At 45.6% G+C, this 22,918-nt stretch overlaps 1 protein-coding gene across 8 annotated transcripts in view; it reads right to left on the bottom strand.

The window, feature by feature from the left end:
- The window catches only part of Tenm4 (teneurin transmembrane protein 4), a 715,396-nt gene that overhangs the window by 113,132 nt on the left and 579,346 nt on the right, over positions 1 to 22,918 (bottom strand). For all 8 annotated transcript variants that reach the window (XM_013511959.1, XM_013511956.1, XM_013511957.1 and 5 more), the window contains 2 exons: positions 19,094 to 19,294; positions 958 to 1,143 (listed from right to left, as the gene is read on the bottom strand). In XM_013511959.1, coding sequence (XP_013367413.1) covers positions 958 to 1,143; positions 19,094 to 19,294 — 387 coding nt within the window. The remainder of the gene's footprint in view (positions 1 to 957; positions 1,144 to 19,093; positions 19,295 to 22,918) is intronic.

Here is a 22,918-nt window from a genome sequence, read left to right as displayed (position 1 = left end):
AAGAGCTACGAGGGCACTTTCTGAGCCAGAGAGGCACCTGGAATCCTGCCTCCTACAGCCATGTGCTCACCATCTGATTACAGACCCTTCCTTCAGAAAAACGCCAAGGGAAGAAGTTAAAACACACATCCACAAACCAGTTGATTCAATAAAGAGCTTTCGGTGAGTGTTCATTCCAGGATAATAAACCAAGCAAAACGTCTGGCTGTGTTTAAAATCAACAAAACCAGCAGGAAAAGCAGAGAGACGGGGAGTGAAGTGATCAGCTTGTTTTTAAAGCTGCCAACAGGGCTGCTTCAGTAGGGGCCTGTGTGGAGGAGCCCCCAAGTGAGGAGAAAGGAGACAAACGCAGATGGGACAGAAGCTGAGGACAGGGAAGGGCAGAGTGCAGATGTGGCCAGGGTCTGTGGAGAGCTCTCCTGGGGCTTCAGCCTCTGTGGCAGCCTCCTAGGTCAATGGGTGTGGAGGCCAGGGCTGTGCCAGAGCTGCCCAAGCAGGTAACACAATTGCTAATAGTGGCTGGGTGGACCGAGCACTCCACTCGGGCCAGCCTCTGCTAAGCTCTTCTCGTGCCTTATTGTCCCCATCTTATGAGAGGAAACCCAGGCTGAGAGAGGTGATGGGACTTGCCTACGGCTGCTAAGTGGCAGTCACCTGGCTTATTCCTGAGCACTGAGCTGTACTGCATCTAGTCCTGGTAAGGTGAAAGGGCAACACCTGCAACCAACTAACTGGGGCGCGGGAAATGCAAATCAGGAAGACTAAGGTAGAAAATGCTAAATTGTGAATGAATTTAAATCCAATCGATGTCTAGAAAAAGCCATTCATAATGTCACCAGATGAAAGGACTTTTGGCCCCTTCCCACATGCGATGGAGGTTCAGGCTGGCCCTGAAGGGCCCAACAGACATTGATGTCCTGCAGACTAGACAAGGGACCCGGCCTGCGGCCGCCATACCAATGGTGCAGTGCTCGCCGTTCCAGCCCACGCTGCACTCGCACTTGCCGTCCCGGCAGGTCCCATGCTCGGCACAGCGCGGGTGGCAGGCTCGCTGGTCACACGCTGCCCCCATCCAGCCATCCTCGCAGCGACAGGTGCCCCCCACGCAGACACCATGGCCGCCACAGTCCGCAGCGCAGATCTCTGTGGGCAGGGGAACGGGGTAGGGAGCAAGCACCAGGAGGGGAGGGGCGAAGGGAGGAGAGAGAAAAAGACAAGATTTGAGCAAGTTCCGGTCGGGAGCAAGGGTCACACTTGGCTACCTACCCAGGCTTCTGTGAGTGGCTGGGATTCCAGAGGCTTGGGCGACTAATCTCCATGGATAATGACCCTCGAACAAGAACAATCTCTGGGCAGAAGCCTGCTTGGAGCCCATTTCCCCATCAAAATGGGAGAGATTGAAGGGCTCTGCTCTGTTTGCTTTGCCCCCTTGCCAGCCTTTCTCTGCTTCTGTGCTTGCCACTTCCAAAGGGGACTGGCCTTCCCAACAGATGTGAGAAAAAGTCAAATTTAATTAAAAACCGGTTATGTGTGAAAACAAAGTGTGGATGAGTCCCCGTTGCCAAATGAAGGGCTTGTGGGTCTGGCTGGGGTGGATGAAGGACTCGGAACCTGCACAGAACTAGAGCTTTGACTCTAATTTGGAGGGGCGCTTGACCCTTGCACCCTGGATATTGAGTTGTGGTTCAAAACCTGCAGTTTACTCTGTGCTTTTGCTGAATTTATTCTCTGTCCTCCAACATGCTGCTTCCTCCCCCGACTCCAAGTACCATCTCAACGGGCTTTCAGATCCAAAGCAAACAGCTAGGAGGGGTGATGGCGGGGGGCACTTCACGGCCACAGTGCAGTTGGCCGGTCCTTCACAAAGGCCCGTCTGTGAGACCATGCAGAACACACAGGGCCTGATTCACAAGCCCTGCGGGCTCCAGGCCAGCAATGGCTTTGTTCTTACTGCAGGCAGAGGTTGTGAAGGTTCCAAAATGCAACTGCTCTTGAGGAAAGAGGCTGAGCAACTGTGTCTACAGATGCTCTCTGCCAGGGCTCCGATGGAGACCCAGACTTGACTCTTAAGCCTCGTGGCCAACAGCCTTCCAATTCATGTGAAAAGTCTAATGCTTTAGATTTCTTTCAAACTAAATTAACTGGTGCTTGCGTTCAATTGCCTTTGACCATTACTGCCTTCCAAGTGGTCGTGCTGGTCTAGAAGCTGCTAATATTCTAGCTATTTTTGAAAAAAGAAAAGATAATTAGATCTTAGAGGCCCAGACTTTCCTTATCAACCTAGAAGCCAATGCATAAAATGTGGGCAGATTTAAAAAAAATAGAGTTGCCAGTCACCCTGCCAAGCCCATCACCTCAAAGGGGAGGTACAGTACTTCCTACCTCAGTTTTCTAAGCTGCCTACAGGAGAGGGTGCTGCTGACAGAGAGGCAGACAGCTCTGGCCTGCAGTGGGGACATGGTTCTATGCCAGGGGCAGGAGCTTCAGATCTATGCGCCCACGGGCAGGTGACCTGACTTCTCAGCCACAGTTCCTGGCCTAGAGAAGGTGGGCACCACGGCACTGCTTCACAGCTCTTCTCTGTTCCCCTGGTGAGCTGTAGTGAGCAGTCGTTGAAGTAGACAACACAAAAAGCCTTAGTGAAGATCAAGTAACTCTAGAAAGTATTCCTAAAATTGAGGTCAGGACACTAAGCTTTAGACTGGGAGTCCGAAGAGGTTTGTGTGGTTGGTGCCTGCTCAGTCACTGATCTGTTAGGAAGGAAAGGTCATTACCTCTCTGTGGGTATCAGTTTTCTCATCTATTTCAGGGGGAACCTAAAAGTGTGTAAGGTCCTTCAAGCTCAGAACTGTGGGATTCTATGATACAGTTACCCCTGCACCCCCATGTTATACATGGTCTATCCCAGGGCTTGGCTTGCATGCCCTGCCTGCTGAGAAGTCTACTGTGATTCACCTTATGATTATTCTCTTGCTCTTTCCCATCCCATATCGCATGCTACAGTGATTTTCTGTGCCTGTCTCACTGTCAGGCCAGGAACATCGTGAGGCTAGGGCTCCTTCCTTTGATCACCTCTATCACTGAACCAGCACAAGTGCTGGCATAGAAGATATTCCCTAAATAAGGCTTGTTTGATAGTGTTGAACCATGGCAACAGGTGAGAGGATGAAAGGCACTTTGTGCACGTGTTGCTCAGCCAGGCTTGCCTCTCTGCTCTCCCTGTGACCTGTCTGTAGGAAAATGTCCTACACAAGGGTGGGATTATGGAGCTAAGAGGCACTGTCTATCCAGTGACCCTCCAGGAAGATGTTCAGGTTCCCTTCAGAAGGTTCCTTAGGCTTTCCTGAAGACAGAGTGTCAATCTTCAGGCCCCAGGCCTCCGTAGGTCCTGTCTGAAACTATCACCACTTGCGCACAACTTGGAAAGGGCAGTGACCTCCTGGTGACTCTGAAGGCTGGGCGTGAGCCTGGCCTGAGCTTTCCTCTGAGAGTTTAGGGAAAGAAGATCAGCTTATTGTTTGTTTGGGTTTACTCAGCACTTTTTTCCAGCTGTCGGTTGATGGTGTGAAAGTAAACAGCACACAGCACTTCTGTTCACTGAGGTGTGAGCCCGGAGAGGCCCAGGCTTCTGGGCCCAGTGGGTAGGGTCTAGGGGCAGCAGCACACATGGAGCTCATAAGGGGCCAAGAGAAGAAGTAGCAGGCTTTGTCCTGCACTCACTTGGGGGACTTTAGATCTTAGTGATCAGGTACAGTTGTCCCTCAGCATCCAAGGCAGATTGATTCTAGGACTTACCTCAAATACTAAAATCCATGGATGCTCAAGTCCCCTATATCAGATAGCATCGTGTATGTAGCTCACCTACCTACACCCTCCCATGTACTTTACATCATCTCTAGATTACTCACCATGCCTACTTATACAATGTTAATAGATGCTATACTGTATTATTTAGATATAATGATAAGGGAAAAAGTCTGTATACTTTTAGTACAGATGGGAAAAGTTTTTGAGTGTTTTCAATCTGCTGTTGGTTTAATTCACAGATGTGGACCCCATAGATACAGAAGGCAGACTTTACTCCATTCATTTATTAGCCCATCTGGAGGTAGTGCAGACAGATGGGAGGAAGACTTGGAATCAGATGAGATTCCAAATCTCAGTGCTGCCAGCTACGTGACCTGCTCAATTGTTCTGAGCTTCATTTTCTTCCTCTGTAAGATAAGGATCGTGACAGCACCCATTTCAGAGGGTACTTCGTGCTTGATATATCAGCGGTATCAATAAATGCATACTGATTCATTTATCCTTTGAAGACTCTTCCACACATGACTACTATGTGTTAGAAGCTGTACTTGGAGCTAGAAATACAGAAGTCAGTAAAATAAAGTCTCTGTCACCCAAAGATCATATTCTAAATAACGTGCAAACTGATACTGATATTCCAAAGATTATCCGAATAATCTGTAGCCACTAGTTATGTCTGCATGTTTTGGATTACATGCAATGGATTAAAATAATGGGCTTTAGAATCAGACTGACCTGGAATCTACCCATGGCTTTGCCACTTATTGGCTGAAAGATCTTCAAGTTGCATATGAAGCAATCTATCGAGCCCTGCTTTCCATTTCTGTAAAATGGGAACAATAATTCCCACTTCAATAATCTCACAGGTTTGGTGTTACAATAAATGAGGTAATGTGTGTGAAGGCCATTTTTGGCTTAACTAACACTTACATCAGGTTTTGCAGTTTGCAAAGCACACTGCATATACCATTTCTCACTTAACTATCACAATAATGTTGCAAGACTATCTGGATTTTATCTTTCTTAGAGGTGAGGATACTGAAACCCAGGTAATATAAGGACACTCTATAGGGTCATGTGGGCATTTTCTGCTTTGACAATCCTCAGAATAATGTAGTACTGCAAGATAGGTATTTTGCAGACAAGGAAATAGCCTGAGAAAAAGCAACACTTATGTAACCCACAGAAGCTTTCCTTCCAGCTGCTCTTTCCTATCTATTGCTGGTCCTGCTGCTTCTCCTTTGTTACATCCAAGCCAGACCCTGGATACATGTGAGAAGAAATGGAATCCTCCAGGGAGAGTTTCCCAGACGTTTGGTCTCATTCTTTGCATTTGGAGACTGTGCTCTGACCATCTAAAACACCCACTTCCTTGCTGGTTTACACTAGAATGCTCTCTTGGCATGAAGCTAAAGCTGGCTGATGGCTGGGCTGCCCTCCACTGGCCCTTTACAAGCTGGTTTGTGAGCTTTTACCCATTTTAATGGAAGGGCCCTGCACTGAGCGACCTTGATGTTTACGGGGTGCTAACTGATGGTAACACAGCACGTGAGCACTCAGGTTCTCCTTGGCAGAGGGGTCTGTGTGAGTGGAAGAGACTCGCTGAGGACTAGGATGAGGCATGGGAACAGAAACCTGAGATGCTCCTTTACCATTCAGCCTCAGGCTGTGCTCCCTATTGCTTCCCTCCCCCCAAATAATTTCATTCTTTATTTTTGTCCTTGAAATAAAAGGAATTGCTTTATTTGTCCTTCTCAGATTCTGCTTTGACATTAAGGCAGATATAAATTCACAGAGTGCTTGGTGAAAACCAAACAGGATGATGTTACAGAATGTGCCTTGACAGCTCAGTGGCCCTTTACATAACAGAATGAGTCCCCTTTGTGAAATTTGGGTTGCAACTCCCCTCTGAGTCTCAGGGTTCTTTTTTCGTAAACTGGGGATGGCATCAGACACTATAGAGGGTTGTAGGAATTGCTGTCATTTGGTTGACTTTCTGGGTGCTCACTACGTGCACTGAGGGTCTAAATGGTGACAATGACAAGCACAATTCTTTTCCAACCTCAAGGAGCTTGCATTCTGTCACAGCAGATGGACATAACCCAAATCTATTAAGGTAAATGAATGAGTTGGCATGAGCAGAAATAAAAATTCTAGCATAATGCCAGGTATGTAGACAGAATGTAATGAATCTCACATTCCCATTTTTCTTTAAAAAAAAAAAAAAAGGAAATCAAATGCAGCAGTGAGTGTATTGGACTGATGTCAGAAGGTCAGATGTGAATTCTGACTTTTGCGACATGCTCAAAACAAGACAACACTGATAACTGCTAGTTGACTGTCACGCAACACAAATCAGAACTTCCTGACTGAGTACTGGAGGGCGGGGCTCTGGGAGGAACCCCTAGAGGTACTAAGGAACACACAAGGCACAGCGTAGACTTAGCTTCAAATCTGACTTCCCAGGTTCCCAGCTCTGAATATTTGGGAAAAATTACTTAATCTCTGAGCCATAATTCTTCACTCTTAAAATGAAAAGAGTAACAGTGATCCCCTACTATTAGGGTAGATAGTGATAGTTCAAGGAAATAATATATATAAAAAGCTCCATGTACATCTTTTTATGTATATGACTGACTGCTGGACCTAGAATGCACAGTATCAGCACAGCTCCAAGTCACCTAGCAGGAGAGCAGTCCCAGAAGAACAAAATATCCACCCTTCTAGTAGAAGCCTCAAAATTGGGTAGAAAGCCCTTGCACTGGTCCCCTAACAGGCACCATTATCCTAGACTATCAAAACCTAGGTAGAAACCATTTGTATTTGTAGACTGACATTCTTCTTGAAATCAGGTAAAACTCTAATTGTCCTAAAAATTCTTATTCCAAGCTGATAAAGTTCTTGCTTGTACTGGGCAGAACCTTGCTGATGAAGCTGCCAGGCCCAAGAACACATTAGCTCTTTTTTTTATAGGAAATCAAATCCAAGCGCTCCGGCTTACCCACCTCAGCTCTTCCCTGCCTCGCTGCATACATGTCCTCTTGCTCTAGATTGCAAGCCTGCTTTAGAGCAGGGTCTAGTGTTGTTCATCTTGATTCCCTGGCACTAGCACTAGGAATGATATGGTGCAGCACAGCTTTCAATAAATATTTGTTGAAAGAACAGATGAATTTTAAAATAGCTCCATGGAAGAGGTGTATGTCAGTTGGCTAAACTCCATCTCAGAGGCATATTGCACAAAAGTTATTCTGTCAAATGTATTCACATAGAGGTTCAGCCTCTTTTGCATCTAAGCTTCTTAAACACCATCTTTTCTGTTCCCAGAGTGTGAATTCTGTAACTGTAAAAGGTCTCAGTCCTTACACCCTCAGATATGTCAATGCCCAGCTGTACCTGTTGTCTAGGACGTGGAAGGAGATGAGCGTGTGAAGAAAAGGTGGAAGGGGTAGAGGCAAGATACATGAGGCTTGGCTATTGGTAATCATGCCCCAAAGTGCATACATCAGGGAGAAGCTGCCCCAGGCTCCTCTCATTAAATGCTAATCCCCATACAAGCTCAGGTGAAACCTGGTACCCATCACAGCTATGTTTTAATTTGTCTGGACTTACTTTACAATCTTGTTCATTAAAATAGCTGGTAGGTGAAGCTGTGTCTTTCCCCTCAAGGAGAGACTTATGCATAATTTTTCCATAAAATTTCTTTTACTTGGAACGATGTTAAAAATTGACACAAACAGGGAAGAGGTGGAACCCCACCCAAGAATCTGCATACTTTCATGCTGACCAAGGAGTGGATGGAGGTGCTTCAAAATTCCAGGGATATGGAAACAGACCTGTGACCTTTGGGGAAGTCTTTTCACAAGCCTGTATTTAGCATGATTAGCAATAATAAGCAAACTTTTTCTATGTTGTTTAGGACCTAAGATTTGAAGAGTGACCTTTTAGAAATTTTGATAGTGGGTTTAAGAACTTACAATGATTCCTGATAGGATTTTTTATTTCATCACTAGTTCTCCAAAATCCTGGAGGACTTTAGCCTAAGTCAAACTTGTGGTCATGTGAGGCAAAAGTAAGGAGGAAATAAAATAACTATAATGTTCCAGAACTGGTGTTGGTAGCACACAAGTACTACTTCATTAAAGCCTCGCAACAGTCCAACAATAACACTTTCACTCTCATACTGCAGGTGAGGAAACAGCCTGGAGAAATGAAGTAACTTGCTCAAAGGTTCTTAGCTAAAGTGAAAGGTGACTATGTTTAACATGGCCTTTTGGTCTGTCCATTGTGGGATCAGGTTTAGGCAAAACTTTCAGTGTAATCTGACAGTGTTTCCTGACCATGAAGAATATTGGATTATTGCCCCAGTAGACTATATTGTCTCTGAAATCAGACCAAGCTACCTTCTTCACCCCAACCCAGTCGGTTGGATTAAGTACTTCTCCTTTTGGTTGTCTGTTTGTCCATCCATCAGCCCACCTCTGTCTGTGCACCCAGCTTCGTCATCTAACTGGCTGTCCAGTCACCAGGCCATCTAACTATTCACACACCCATCCAACCACGTGTCCTGGGCAAAGCACTTCATCTCTTTGCACCTCAGCTTTCTACAAAATAGGGTACAAAAACATGAACTCTATATAATATGCCTAGTATCAGGTATGGCTTTTGTAGCGTTAATTCATCACATGGCTACTGTATCAAGTTTAAGTGCTGGGAAGAGCAAGGGGAAGGGAGAGCTTGAAAATATGGGGAGTGCAAGGGGATAGGTGAGGATTGGATTCAAAGCACAAGTGGAGGGGCTGGATTAGTGGCAGCTTATCCCCTGGAGGGAGGGATACAGGCAGAGAGACCTGTCATGTAAAGGCTGTGTAGGGAACCAATCAGGATAATGGGAGAAGGACTTAACCAACAGACTCGGTGTTCTCAGCAGGTAGGAGGCAGGAATCTCCTCTGAGCAGGGTGCCGGTGGACAGAAGGAGACACTAAATGGCCAACTGCAATTGGAAGGGCTCAGGAGAAGCTAAAGACCACGAGCATGATGTAATTTGGTTTAGTTAAGCTCAGAAGCCTGGCTGTGAGATCAGAGATGGTGAATGGTTGGAGAGATGCTGGGCTTTGCAAGGTGGGTGTGGAAGAAAGGCACAGAGACAAAGAGTGTGAGTGATGAAGAAAGAGGGCCAAGGCTATGGAAACAGTGGAAACTGGGTGGGGGAAACTAGGAGACAGCTGACTGGATGGGAAGTGGCTGGTTCTGGCCAGGAGATCCCTTTCAGGTGGATGTAGGACCCAGGGACAGCATGATGAGAACTCAGTGGAACAGGTTTGGTGCTTACAGCATCAGAAACCACCTCAGAGGTTCTCTAGACATTTCATACACAGGAAATCAAGGGCTCAGACAGAGGAACTTCCTTGTTCCATGTCACTCAACGATGTGTGTGTGAGTACCTGGGCTAGAACTTGCGAGCTTCCTTGGTAAAAAACAGGTATGGTAGGGGCCAGCTAGGTAGTCACAATTAGACAGACACTGATGCACTCTTCGGCCCCTCTTCAGTGCTTCTGCACATGCTGGTTCCATGGTCCAGGGCAGTGGTGGTGAACCTATGGCATGCATGCCGCAGCAGGCTGCTCACATCATTGAAAGCTCTAAAAGATTCACCATCACTGGTCTAGGGTCTCCTTTGCTCCATCTTCACATGTTCAAACACAAACGTGCTTTCATTCTGGCTCCAGTGATGCTCCTCCTTGAAGTCCCTCCAGTCCCCAGCTGGAGGAATTTCATCTTCTCCTGCCTTCCCACTGTACTTCTGTGTGAATCATTCTTCCTCAGGCCTTGAGGAGCCTGTCATCACAGACTAACCTCTGCACTTCCCAGTGAGTCTTACACAGGAAACCCCTCTTCTGACTGCACCCACGTTTTGCCAGTGGTGTGTCTAGACTGCACCATGAAACTACGGAAGGTTTGATAATTGTGCAGAGCAGAGATGATGTCAGGCTAGCTGGGTTCAAGAGGCTGCTGTGCTACTTCCTACCTCTGCCAAAGAAATACTGCCCACCTGTAAGCCTTATCTGTGTCATTTATGAGATGGCGATAACGATATCCTCCTACCAGAATTTAAAAAGGGATTAAAAAATATACTGTATACTTACTATGTACCAGATCTCCCTAGAGGCTGGGGATATAACGATGCTATGAAATTACTTCTATCTTCAAGGAATTCAATTCTACCCATGCATGTAAATGAGCATGAAGCCAACCACAACGCCCAGCACACAGAGGACTGATTATGGTGAATTTCCCCTCCCATGCATGAGAGCTTTCTGTATTTTGAACAAAGTAGCACCTCTGAGTATGGTGCCTGCCACCCTCCCAAGTTGGGCACATGGATTTTTAGTCTCAGCACAGGTTTCAGGATGAAGCCAGAAGGGGAAAAAGGCACAGAAAAGGAATGTTTGACTTCTTTACAGTAATTATTCTCCTCTAGACACTGAGGCCAAACCCAAAGCCACTCTCCTGTGCTTTTCAACTTCCCTCCCTATCATCCAAGAGCCAGAGCTACTCCAAGTCATGGCTCTGTTCCACAGACTGAGATGGCAGGAGCTAATGACCCTTGGAAAGCACATGGCCTTTCACCTCATTCAAGGAGCTTAGAGAGCTTTCAAACCAAGCAGAAAAGTGAATTCCAGTATGTTGGTGCAGAGCAGGGCACCATCCTATTCCCGCAGGACTGTAGTTTCAAGTTCTTATAAAGCACCTATGGCAGGAAACAGTGAGCCACTGCTATCCAACTTAATTGGAGGGCCTCTGATTTCCTGATTAGAGGACTTCAAACCTAGCTTGAAGGAGGCTTCCAAATAGGGTCTGCTGTGCAGGATAACAAACCAGGAAAGGGCTGAGCAAAGAAGCCAAAGAACATGACCGGCATGCAAATTCTTGGCCAGGGTTGGAAACCAACCAGAACCTCACCAACAGGGGTGAACTGAAGAGACGGATGATGTTAATACTCTCCCCAAAGACCTCTGCCCCTGATATCCACTGGTAAAAAGCCCATTCTCCCACCCAGCCACAAATGCATCTATCTAACTCTTTCCTGGACCCTTCCACCTGTATGGCCGGGCCCTCCTGGCACCTGAAACTGCAAGCACATACTACAGTAAACTTTCTAAAACCAAACCAACCATGTCAGATCTCTGTTAAAACTTCCTGTGGGTTCCCAATAACAGATAACCTCTAAACTCTTTCAAGGCCATTCACATGTTGAGGCCTACTGGCCTCCCTTTCCTCTTCTGACTCTGTCCCTCTCTACTGCCACAAATATCCTAAGATAAGCTACTCTGTACTACTAAAAACTGCTGGATCTGTCCCATGTCCCTACATGTTGCAAATCTGTGGCTTCTCTAATGGGCTTCTGTGGATGCATGCCTGCTCCTTCTATCTCTGTCTGCTCATAGCCAATCTCCATCACTCACCTCCAACCCCACATCTTCTAAGAGGCCACCAGGATCACTCTAGCTGAAATTAATTGCTCTTCTTAAACTCTTAGAGTACTGCCAGGGATACCATGGTCATAACACAACCGACATGGCTCCTGGCGGTGTTAGTACACAAGATGGTACTTTATAAACTTGACACCTGATTCATCACCAGTTTCAGCACAAATCTTGTTAATGGCCAATGTCATACTTGTGCAGGGGACAAATATGAGCTCTGAACTTGGAGAGACCTGGATTTTAAACCTTGTCTTCGGGCAAGCCATGAAATTCTCTGGACCTTGGTTTCCCAGAAACAATACCATATGCAATGTCAGAGGCTTATGTATTCCTTGTTTGATTAAATCATGAGGCACATACATGAAGGAACTGTGTACAATGTAAATTTCCCTTCAAAGAAGAGTTATTTTGTAAAATTACAAGTTATCATCACGGCAGTTTGATTCAGGAAGACAACTAGAGATTTTGTACAAGGTATCAGCTTGGGCATGCAAATAGAAACCTGATTTTGAAGCCCAATTTCAGGAGGGCTTGTATTTGCATACTGAAGAGCTCTAATTCTGCTAGAAAGCCTTGCAGGCTGTCGGGGGAAATTCTACTAAATTACAAAGCTGCCAGGTCCTGCTTTATCAACCTTTAACTCTGGCAACACTTAGCAGCATGCCTGTCCGGGCCCAATTTTCTAGCCTTTGATTAAATGTTAAAAACTGACCATCTCATTGTGTCTCAACCACTATGATGCTTCACAGACTCCTGGGCGCTCTTCCTTGCCTCCCCCCAACACCCTCCTTCTTCGCTTCTTGTGCTGGTGTCAATCTCTCCAATATTTATTATTCTGAACCTCGATTCCTAGGCTGTCACTGCTATTGGGAGGGGGCACAGGAAATGTCAGGTCTCAATGGATATTATTCCTCAGGTGAAATTCTAACCTTGAGTTTCCTGTCCTGTAACATACCTCTACAGCAACAGCCCAGCTGTACGCTTCCTTTTGATCTTTAATTGGATGTCGCTGCTGCGCTTTCTGGGCTGAGAAGGTAATGCCTCTCGGAGAGGGAACAATTCTGGCTACACAAATGAGACCTGTAACAGGGGAGAATGCTCAGCGCTGAATCTAATTTTCTCTCCCATCCATGAGCATAAGACAATTTCTCTGGCATTAAAGCATCTCACTCAGTCTTTCTGTCATTAATAAGAATTAAATTCTGTTCCCTCAAATTTAAATGTAATTATATTTTGCCTCGTAAATAAAATTGAATTACCATTTTCAAAATTTAGCACTAATGCAACTGCTATGTTTGGGGCCTTAATTTTTTTAACCTTGTTGCTACTTTCAGGTTTGTTTTTGTTTTTTTTTTTTTGTTTTTTTTTTTTAAAGAATCTGGTTCATTTTGCTGTCAATTGTGACTTAATAACATAGCTTTGCAGCTCCCTATCCAATCATTAGTTACGCTTTTGATTTTCCTTTCTTTTTGGTAGAGGAGGAGAGTGATCACTAAAGCTCAGAGGATCTGAGTTTGAATTTTGCAATGTCTCTGTACATGAAGGTAGGACAGAAGCCAGGATGAGCTGGGAGGACCCAAGAAAGAACCCTGATGTAGACTTGAAAAGGGAAACAGTCACTGTCCACGGAGAAACTTTTCAACTCAAGGTTTCTGGTAAGGTGTTCAGTGGGCACCGTGACTTGGACCCTGCCGTGTTTGGGCTTTACTTCCTGTCAGCCCCTTGGGGTACTTACTGCTAGTCAGACTGAGGTAGGACTTCACCAAAAGCTCACCCACCAGCACAGCTCTGCTTCTTGCATCTGCCGTTCCCTTTGCCTGCACTTCCACTCCTCCTTAGTACCTGGGAACCTCCTTTGAGCTCACTCTCATCGAACAGCTCACAAGTCTCCTCAGTGAAGACCTGCCCACACTCCTTTCCCAGCCTTTCCTGGCCAGATTCACTGCTTCTGTCCTGGTGCTGCCGTTGCCCTCCTGTGCACACATTAATCAGGCTGCATGCTTGGCTGTCTGAGCAGACTGCAGGGGGTGTCTGATCCTCAGTGCCCGGAACAGTGCCCGACATACAGGAAAGGCTAGAAAGGCTCAGTGAGTGAATGGAATAAAATGTGTGTTGCTCTCAGGGTGGACAGCAGGTCTGGAGCTGCTCTGGGGTGCTCCCTCTGTAAGGTTTGGGGTCCTTCCTAGAATAGAGTGCAGGAAAATTACTGTCCTGAGAGGAAGCTGACACTAATGCAGTGTGGCCCTTGTGCTATGAACCACTGACCCCATTGTTTGGAGCTAACTGTGCCAGCACATTAATGAATTTTGGCCAAAGAGCCAAGGTCCAGTACTGGGAGCTGGGAGAAGGAAATGGTAGAGAAACTCAGAAACTACATGGACCCCAAGCCCCTGAGAGAGAGAAAGCAAATTGTTTAACATCGAATCAGATCCAGGCCTCTGGCTGTAAATTTTCACTACATAAACTGTTCTCCAACTTAAATTTGTTAGTCTAAGGACTGTGTGGCTAATCTAGATCTAATCATGCATTCTAAAAATATACACTCATACTTCATTTGTTAAGTGCTTACTGAATGCCTGCCACCATGCTAGGCATTTTATGCATACATACTAAAACTAACTTGGAAATCAGCCCTGTAAGGCAGGAATCATTAGGTGTACTCTCTGGATAAGCTGAATCTTGACAATCTAGCTTGGTCCTACTCCAAATCCCATGTGATTCTTACTGACTGCACATGCTACCCCCAAACCCATACCACTGAATCTCTAAAACATCTCCACCTATTATTCCATGAACCCCAAGTGCAATCAAATGATAAGAATCATAAACCACCAGCATGAGCATTTTACAGGCAGGATCTCTGCCATGTACTGATTCTGTGAGCCAGCAACCCCAAGGAATAAAACATAGCAAGAGGCTCCTCTCAAATAAAAGTCAATTTATGGAAGACAAACCTGAAGAGAGCTCAGAGCAGTGGGAATGAGGAATGGGTTTATGAGGCTGCGAACAGAGGCTATGGGGAGAGAGTGGGACAAAAGCCCCCAAAAGGAACCAATGGAGGGGTAAATGAGGAGTTTAAGGGCTCGCCTTTGAGACGGTATCCTGGAAAATGTCACAGAGGCTGAACCCTTCTTTAGAAGTCACCAGGTTCTGAAAGAAAGGTATTCTCATTTCCAAGGACCTTCTCAGAGATGTTAAATTCCAGCTCTGAGCCGACTAAGCAGTTGGAGTGGGGTCGGGGGAGTCATGCTGCTCAGCTGCTGAGCATGCCCGCTTTGAGGCAGATGAGGCATCCCACCTCGCAGGGGTGTTCCCTGGGGAAGATGGCTTGAAAGAGGTGAAATGATGCCAGTGCTTGTCCAAGAAGGGTCTGGCTGCTTGGTACTGTGTATGAAATTGGCATGAACGAGATCTGGAAAGTGACAGAGAAGGAGCTCAGAGATTTGCTTTTGGTTCTGCAGACTACACGGGAGGTGGTAGGGAAGGCAGTGGTGAGCAGGCAGGAAGAAGGGAGTCCTGAGAGAATGCAGCTGTCTGGTGGTACTCTGGGTCTTCTGGGCAGAGGCTTCAGCTGCAGCCCTCCCTGCTGTGCCCCCAGTGGGATATTTGTCCTTACTCGGACCCTTCACTGGCAGGCCATTTGTGCAGTAATCACGGAGAACCTGTCCTAACGCATGTTTGACCCTGTACTAGGAATACTTTGGAGTCTGACCACACGGAGCTCACAGTGCAGTGTGAGAGACACAAGTGCAATGCACCCCTTATTTATCACAGTGCTTAGGGCTACAGGTTAGATCTTGAAAGTTCCCCAGAAATCATGTGTGTAAGCCTTGGTCCCTAACCTGTGGCACTGTTGGGAGTGGCGGACCATTTAGGAGACAGGCCCTGGTGGTAGAGTGTAGGTTATTGGGCACACACCCTAGAGGGGCATATTGGGGCCTCCAGCTGAGGACTTGGAAAGAGACAGCTTGGAGTTAATTCAAAGTCCACTGCTGACAAGCTTTTTAGTTTGGACAAGCCATCCCCTCTCCAATCCTTTCCTCTTTTTATAACAACGGTTGCAGCAATTGCTGCCTCCCTTTATTCATCGTCAAGGCTGCAACCACCAACATCATCACCACCACCACTATCATTATCGTCATCACCATCTCAATTGATTTAGGAAGTGACACCCCACTAGGCCCTGAGCTGAGGACTGGAGTTTGTTGAGGGTGCTCTTATGGGCCAGGGAATGTGTTCCCTTATCTTGGGTGGCTTGTCAGGAAAGAGGACTTGGTGGGGGCTGAATTTCAGGAGTTTCTCAGATAAGACTTGAAGCCAAGCTGCTGGGAACCAAGGACCCAAGTAAACGCTTGTATAAAATCTGATTTCACTGTTTCTCCGCACCTCACTGGAGGGCGGAGGAACTTGTCAGTTCACATCTCATTACAGGGCTGGCTGCTGAGTGCGGGGCATGTTGATTTAAGCTGCCTTCATTAAGTCCTGTTCTTGGTGCCGAACATCAAGACCTGCATCTCAGGGAAGAGACAGTCCTCCTTCCTAGGAGGCGGCAGTCGGCCAGCCCATCCCTGCCAACCTGCCAGCCCACTGTCAAGACTGACAGTGCAATGACTACTTAGGATGTGTCTGCTGGCTGCAGCCCCTGAAGAAGGCCCTGAGCAGTGCCTGTGCCAGACTTGTGTGCCAAGAAGCAAAGAGCATGCATAAAGTGGATGGAGCTCCTTCTTGTCCAGGGTCTGAGCTGTACCAGAAGCTAGGATAACCACTTTACCCATTTTTTCTCACCTAATCCTTACAACAGTAAGGTGCTGCACCTAAGGGGACACTGAGGGGTGGAGAGGTGAAGATATTCAAGTGATGAAGGGCAAGCCTTCTGAAACAGGCCCTGGAGCCTGTCCTCCAACTCCCAGAACACACAGACAGTCCACACAATGAGGTTATGCTTGGCTTCATGGGAAAAACTCAATCATTCCAAAACAGCTTCTACTCGGAGAAAGTGCTCTCAGTGGGGAGGTGGCAGAAACATATCAAACATTTATTCTGCAACAGACACTGTTCTGTCTGTCACTGTTCTATGACAGACACTCTACAAAACTGATATAATTTCACAGTTGCAAAACTGCTGAGGTAGGCACTCTCACCTCCATTCTTCAGATAAGGAAACTGATGTCAAGGAAAGTTAAGTTTCTGCCACTGTCACACAGACAGCAAGTGGCAGAACTAGGGTTGAACCCAGGCAGGTAACGCCTGCGCAGACAGGATGACAGAACACTGAAACACTTTCATTCTCTAACTGGCGGCCCACAGAGGGGAAGTGACAGGGAAGGACACTCAGGGGCCTGTGGGGAGGCAGCACAGCGTGATGCGAAGCAGGATAGGCCTAGAGCACTGGGCTGGGGTCTGAACCCACTTCCTCACTCACCAGCATGACTCAGGCAAGTCACAGCCCCTCAGGCCTCATCGCCAGAACGCTACGATACCACACCTGTCTTCCTTACCTCACATAGCCGTGGCTATGGGATGTGTGTTTGTCTATGAACATATTTCTTGCTATGGCACCTCAAAAAACACAATTTTCCATCACTGTTGTGAAGGGGGAGTTTGAAGCTGTCTTAAATTCCCTATTTTACGGCAATCATGGCACCATTTAATCAGTTACAGGCTAGACATTTAAAGACCATGATCCATATTTCTGAAAGGGCACCTCATCTTGCCCCTTACTCTCGCAAGTCTTTGTTAGTATCAAACACTTTCACCAACTGCTATTTTAATCAATATCATAACAATAGATAACATTTACTGAGCTCATACCATGGGCCAAAAAGCACGTAAGCTCTCTTCTGCAGTCCTGAATAATTCTCAAAATAACCCTAAAGGCAGGTGCTATTGTTATCTGTCTCTGCTTCTCTGTCTGTCACCTCTCTGTCATCTTTCTCCTCTCTCCCTCTCCCAGCCCCCTCTCTGGCACAGATGGGCAAACTAAGTTGCCTAAAATTATAACTAGTGAGTAGCAGGGCAGGTTCTGAACTGGAGTCTGTCTGACTTGAGGCTTATTTCCTGCACAAGCTTCTCTTGTCTCCCCACATGTGTTCATACACATTTTTTTATATCAGTTATGGGAGTGGTGATGCAGGACAGAACAAGATGAGATCAAGAAACTTATTCAAAGTCCCTTCCAAAGATTCTGCCATCTCTTTTTTATAGGAAATCCTAGAGAATACTTAGAAATCTCACACAAAGTTATACTGGCCTCCTCCAAGACTGTGGAATTTCATCAGGGATTAACAGTGCAAGGCACAGTTACAGACCTATCATAAATTAGCTTTGTGGCCACATAATGAACAATGCAAGCCAGCGTAACTTTAAGAGGACCATTTATTATATTGCTATAAACAGAGCTATATAAAAGAATTATTCCTGAGACTCTGCACATCTGCGCTCACAATCATGTCTTTACACGAGCTTTGCAAACAAGGATAAAAGTCCAATTTAGACTGCGCAGTGAACGTCAATCCTCCATTCAAAGGGGAAAGGTAATACAAGGCACTCGAACCACAGGAATGCTGCATGGATTTCATTTCTTTGCCAGAGCTCTCCAACATCTTTCCTGATTACAACCAGAACTGTTAATATACTATGTTATGAGCTAATTTGAGCTTCACTTTGCTGTAACAACATGGGACGGTGAGGACAATGATTTAGAGTAAAAAAGTAGAGTTAGAGATTCCATCGTTTTTTAGCTATGGGTTCTTTGAAATTCTCTGAGCCTGAGTTTCTTTATCGAATTTGTTTTTGTGATCTCCATTCTTCCTTTCCCAGAAAGCAAGCTGTACCAAGGCAGGAACCTTCTGCTTTCTGATTGACTAATATACCTTGTAGGTACTCAATAAGCATTCATTAATTGAATTGTTGTATAAACTGGTGAAACGGGAATGACAAGAATTCCTTTCTCATAGGGATTTGTGCAGATTAATGAGATATTAAATGTGAACATAAACTACTATGTACCAGTACGGTGGCAAGTGATTCATATATGTTTTTTTTACCCTCAAGAGGGCTTATGAGTCATAACGTGACTACCAGTGGAAGGATGTCAACAGTAGCATCCTTTGAACTTTATACATACAAATCCTGTGGGGAATCAGCATGATCAAGAACACATTCAATCATGTGTTCATTCATTCATCAATATTTTCCAAGCAGCTGTGGTAGGCCAGGCCTATGCTGAGTCCTGGGGCCGGAGCCATGTGTAGACATGCTTGTTACCTCCATGGATCCTACAATCTAGAAGAGCAACTGGCCAGAGAGGCAAGTGGGGCCAGATCACAGAGAACCAAACTGAGCTTAGACTTCAATCTAAAAATGGATGAAATCAAAGAGTGCAGTACCTGGGATAAGAATCTACTTTCACCCCTTACCCTTGCAGTTCTGAGCCAGGGACTCTGCTTGCTGTTTTGCCCCCAGGGATAGCCATTCGACTGTGACAGAGTTCAGTAAAACACATATATACTTATAGGTGCCACTATGACTGTTGATCAGGGGCACTGCTGTGAATTCAAGACCACCACTAGGCAAGGAATAAAGTGAAAATATAACTTTTGAGTTCCCTGCCTATCTAAGAAGACAGGCATAGAAGACCAGCATCCAGGGAAGAAGAAAATATTTGGAGACATGAGTTACCCATTGATAGGCCACTGAGAGTGGGGTTGTGCCACTGACTATGACCTAATGGGTAACACATTACAGTGGAAGCCTCCGTTCCCCACCTACCCTGTGAATACCCTCTTCTTCCCTCATTTACCAATAGAACAGTCGTGTCCAGTCCAGCTTGGGTCACAGCTGCAAAGCCCGGTGTCTGGGAGAAAGGTTCCATGGCCTGAACACTGGTCCAAGCATGTGGCCCTGGGCGACTCGCAGTTGGTGCCTCCCCATCCTACGGAGCAGTGACACTCGCCTCTCACGCAAACACCCCGGCCCGAACACGTGGGGTCCATGCAGTCCACTGTGACAAGGAGAAAAGAGAAAGCAGGTGAGCATCTGGCCAGCAACACAAGGCTTCTGTAAGCCAACATTCTATGAGAAGGATGCTGACTATCAGTGGAGAGGCCCCGTGGTATGGTAATGAGCAGTGCTTTAGCCAGTGGCAGGCCCATACCACCAACTCTACCAAGGACTGGCTGTTTGCCTCTCTGAGGCTCTGTTTCCTCACATGTAAAATGTGGAAATAAATCCCTACCTCTTGGCTTTTGAGGTGGACAAAGTACAAATGTGTATCCAGCATCAGCAGAGCACCTAGTGCCTACCATGTACATAATACAGGACAGTAATAGACGGATGACAAGACTTGGTGTGCTTGTTTCTGTCCCCCACCACCTGGACCAGTGTCCAGTATGTAAGAGGTACTCAATAAATCTTCACAGGATAAATTTTTCTTGCTTCTTACTTCATAATGTAGTTTTATTTATATGAGCAGGAGACTAACCTTGCAGTTAAATTCCACTGGATTTCATCATCTCCAAATTCTTGTGATTGATATGAACTTAATATCACTTTTGTGTGGGCAAACATTTCAGTGACGTTCAACCTTACATATCCTACTTTGCATGGCTTCTTCTCATGTGAGGGAGCTAAGAGGTCATGGCTGTCAGTCAAGCAGCCCCTGCAGGGCCAAGGGAAATGGTCTTTAAGAACCTGATTACTGCAAGTATTTCATATAAGTAAAATCATGCAGTATTTGCTTTTCCGTGACTGACTTATTTCAGTTGACATAATATTCTCGAGGTTCACCATTGTGATGGTGTGTGCTGGAATTTCCTTACCTTTAAAGACTGAATAGTGTTCTATTGCCTGTATATACCACATTTGGTCATATAAGTTGTCACATGGTCACATAGGTTGCTTCCCTCTTTTGGCTACTAAGAATACTGCTACCATGAACATGGGTGTGCAAATATCTTTCAAGATCCTGGTTTCAATTTATATGACTATATGCCCTGAAGAATTACTGGACCATATGGTAATTCTATTTTTAACTCTTTGAGGAAATAATACAGTGCTTTCCAAAGCAGCTCTACTATTTTACATTTCTACCAATAGTGTATGAAGGTTCCAGTTCTCCACCTCTAGAGAGGAATTTGAGCATAAATCTGTCTGATTCTGAAGCTAATGATATTTCTATCAGGGCTGAATTTCTCAAATCAAAGCCTTAGTTCTGGGACCCATAAAATCAACAAAGACAGCTAACCTTCCACAAAGCACTGAATCATATATGTAAAACACTACTGAGAATTAACTTCTGTTAACTAACTTGCAGTTCATATGAAAAATGTGAACGATAGCAGAGAGAAGACAGAATTGGCAAAGGAGGCTGATTCCTGCTCTTGCTCTCCTCTACTAAAAAGTTTTTAGGTCTGTCTTTTGTTCTAGGAAGAAAGGGGATTCCATCCATTTCGTACTCGAGAGTGGACATGGTGTCCTTGTGGGGCCCAGCATGTAGCTGTTGGAAAAACAGTGCTGATGACACTCAGTGAGGTCCACCTTATAGGAGCTCATGAAAAAGCCCGATGCTGCAGAGGAAAGAACTTAGCATCTTGGTCCTGAAGACTTAGATTCTAGGGTTAGGAAACATAATGTACTCGGTCTAGGTCCATGGTCAAATTACATGTCTGCTCTTAGCTTCCCAACTATAAAACAGGTATGTAAAAATCCCCATCTCTCAGGTTGCTATGAGAATAAATGCCATTGAGGATTTGAAAGGACTCGATAAACTGATTAGAGTTGCAGAGAGGTTACTTCTCCATCTGCACAGCACCACGATTTGGTAAACCATGGGCAGAAGTCCTTTATAACTCAGGCATCATTTTTATTTATTAGTTATATTTTACAATTGAGTATATTTGACTTTTGCACAAAAGTCTGAGAAACCTGGCCTGGATATATAACAGTCACTGACACAAATAGGCAGAGACTTTATAAATGGCAACATTTTGGGGATGTTTATTTGAGGGCCAATTTATTAAGAGAGTTTTCTGGCTCTTTAGGTTTTGAAAGCAGTTCAACTTACCCTAAATGGTAAATAAGATCAGGCATCTGGTTAGAAGCAAGTATTTGATAAAAACAGTGATAATCACAATAGTTGGCATTAATTTAGTCACTCCCTGTGTTACATTTTGCCATTAAACATTTTATATTCAATATCTCATTTAATACTAACAACACTATATATGAGATAACTGCTATTACTACTCTCATTTTCCAGGGGAAGAAAGTGAAGCCCAGTGAGGTTAAGTGACTTGCTATAGCACAATGGTACAGCAGAGAAATTTTACAATTGAATTACTCTTTCTTGTTCTAGGTCTCTTGCTGTTATCTCCTATTATCTTACTGGTTCAAAAATACATGCATGAGTATATGCCCACATAATCACATGCAGTGGCTTAAAAACAGGACTCAAAACAAAGCATGGAAAGAAACAAGGCAATGTGGAGAATTAATAAAGCCAAAGGAAGGCAGACTCTTCTTTTGCGGTCTCTGGTTTCCATTAAGTAATGGTTAAAGCATGATCTGTTGGAGTTCCTGGTAATTAAAATAATAAAAATAACAATAGTGATAAATTCGCATGACCTACCTCAGAACTCAGACCCTCAGAAGGATTATTCCAGCCCATTAGGCTACTATGATAATTCCCTGGATCCAGAGGGCTTTCTAATCTGACAGGAAACAACTCAGCAATTCCTACCCTGGGGTCTATAAAGGTATTTCCTGTTCAGTGAGTGCCTGGATTCCAACTTGGAGTTGTAGTAGTCTCTGAGAAGTCCAGGGCACCCCTGAGGTCAAACCTATAAATCTGCACCCAAACAGGCAGGCTGCAGGGTGCCAAGATTAGCAAAAGGCTCTCGGTGTCATGGTCTTGTTTGTGATTCCCATGCTTTCAGCAGATGGTCGAATCACAGAACAAAGATCAGGAGGATCTGGTGTGAGCTGAGCTGACCTGCAAACAATTCACCTTCCCTGCTGCGGCTAAGGCGAATGTGGAGCAGGACACCGCACCCTCAGGAACCCTTGGCTGGACTGGCTGAGGTTTCCACTGGGTGACTCTGTCCCTGCACTCTGCTAATCCTGAACTGGGGCTGTTATCTATGCCACAGTGGGCCTCTGGGGTAGTAGGAACTCAGAAATGGCATAAGGAACTCAAGCTATTTCTGGGGAGCCACGTGGAACTTGGGAACAATGGGCAGGTGTAGGATGGGACCTGCATGATCCAGGAGAGGGTGGAAGTGGTCAGGGAGGTTGACTAACCTGGTTAGAGAACAGTCTTACTCAGTTTCCTTTTAGAAGGTGTGCAGACAATTACATATTTTTCCTCTGCCGAGCTTGCCATGTGAGGCAAAATTCCTGGCCAAAGCTGAGTCCGTTAATGGAACGACGAGGCCTGCATGACCAGGCTGCAAACACAGCCCTTTCCCCAAAATGTTCCACACTTCAGTGACCACACGAGCTAAGAGACACCCCTCAGACCAAGCATGCAGTGTCTCACTTTTCCTGGTAAAGGGTCGAGGTTTTTCTCCTCCATCCCTACCCTCAGCCCCCTCCAAGCAGCCTGCTGGCTCAGTTCAAGCCTTAAAAA

The sequence above is a fragment of the Chinchilla lanigera genome, unplaced genomic scaffold (assembly GCF_000276665.1).
Source record: "Chinchilla lanigera isolate Chin_1 unplaced genomic scaffold, ChiLan1.0 scaffold00013, whole genome shotgun sequence".
NCBI lineage: Eukaryota > Metazoa > Chordata > Mammalia > Rodentia > Chinchillidae > Chinchilla > Chinchilla lanigera.
Note: the sequence above shows the minus strand (reverse complement) of the source record. Positions and strands in the feature narration are given on the sequence as shown.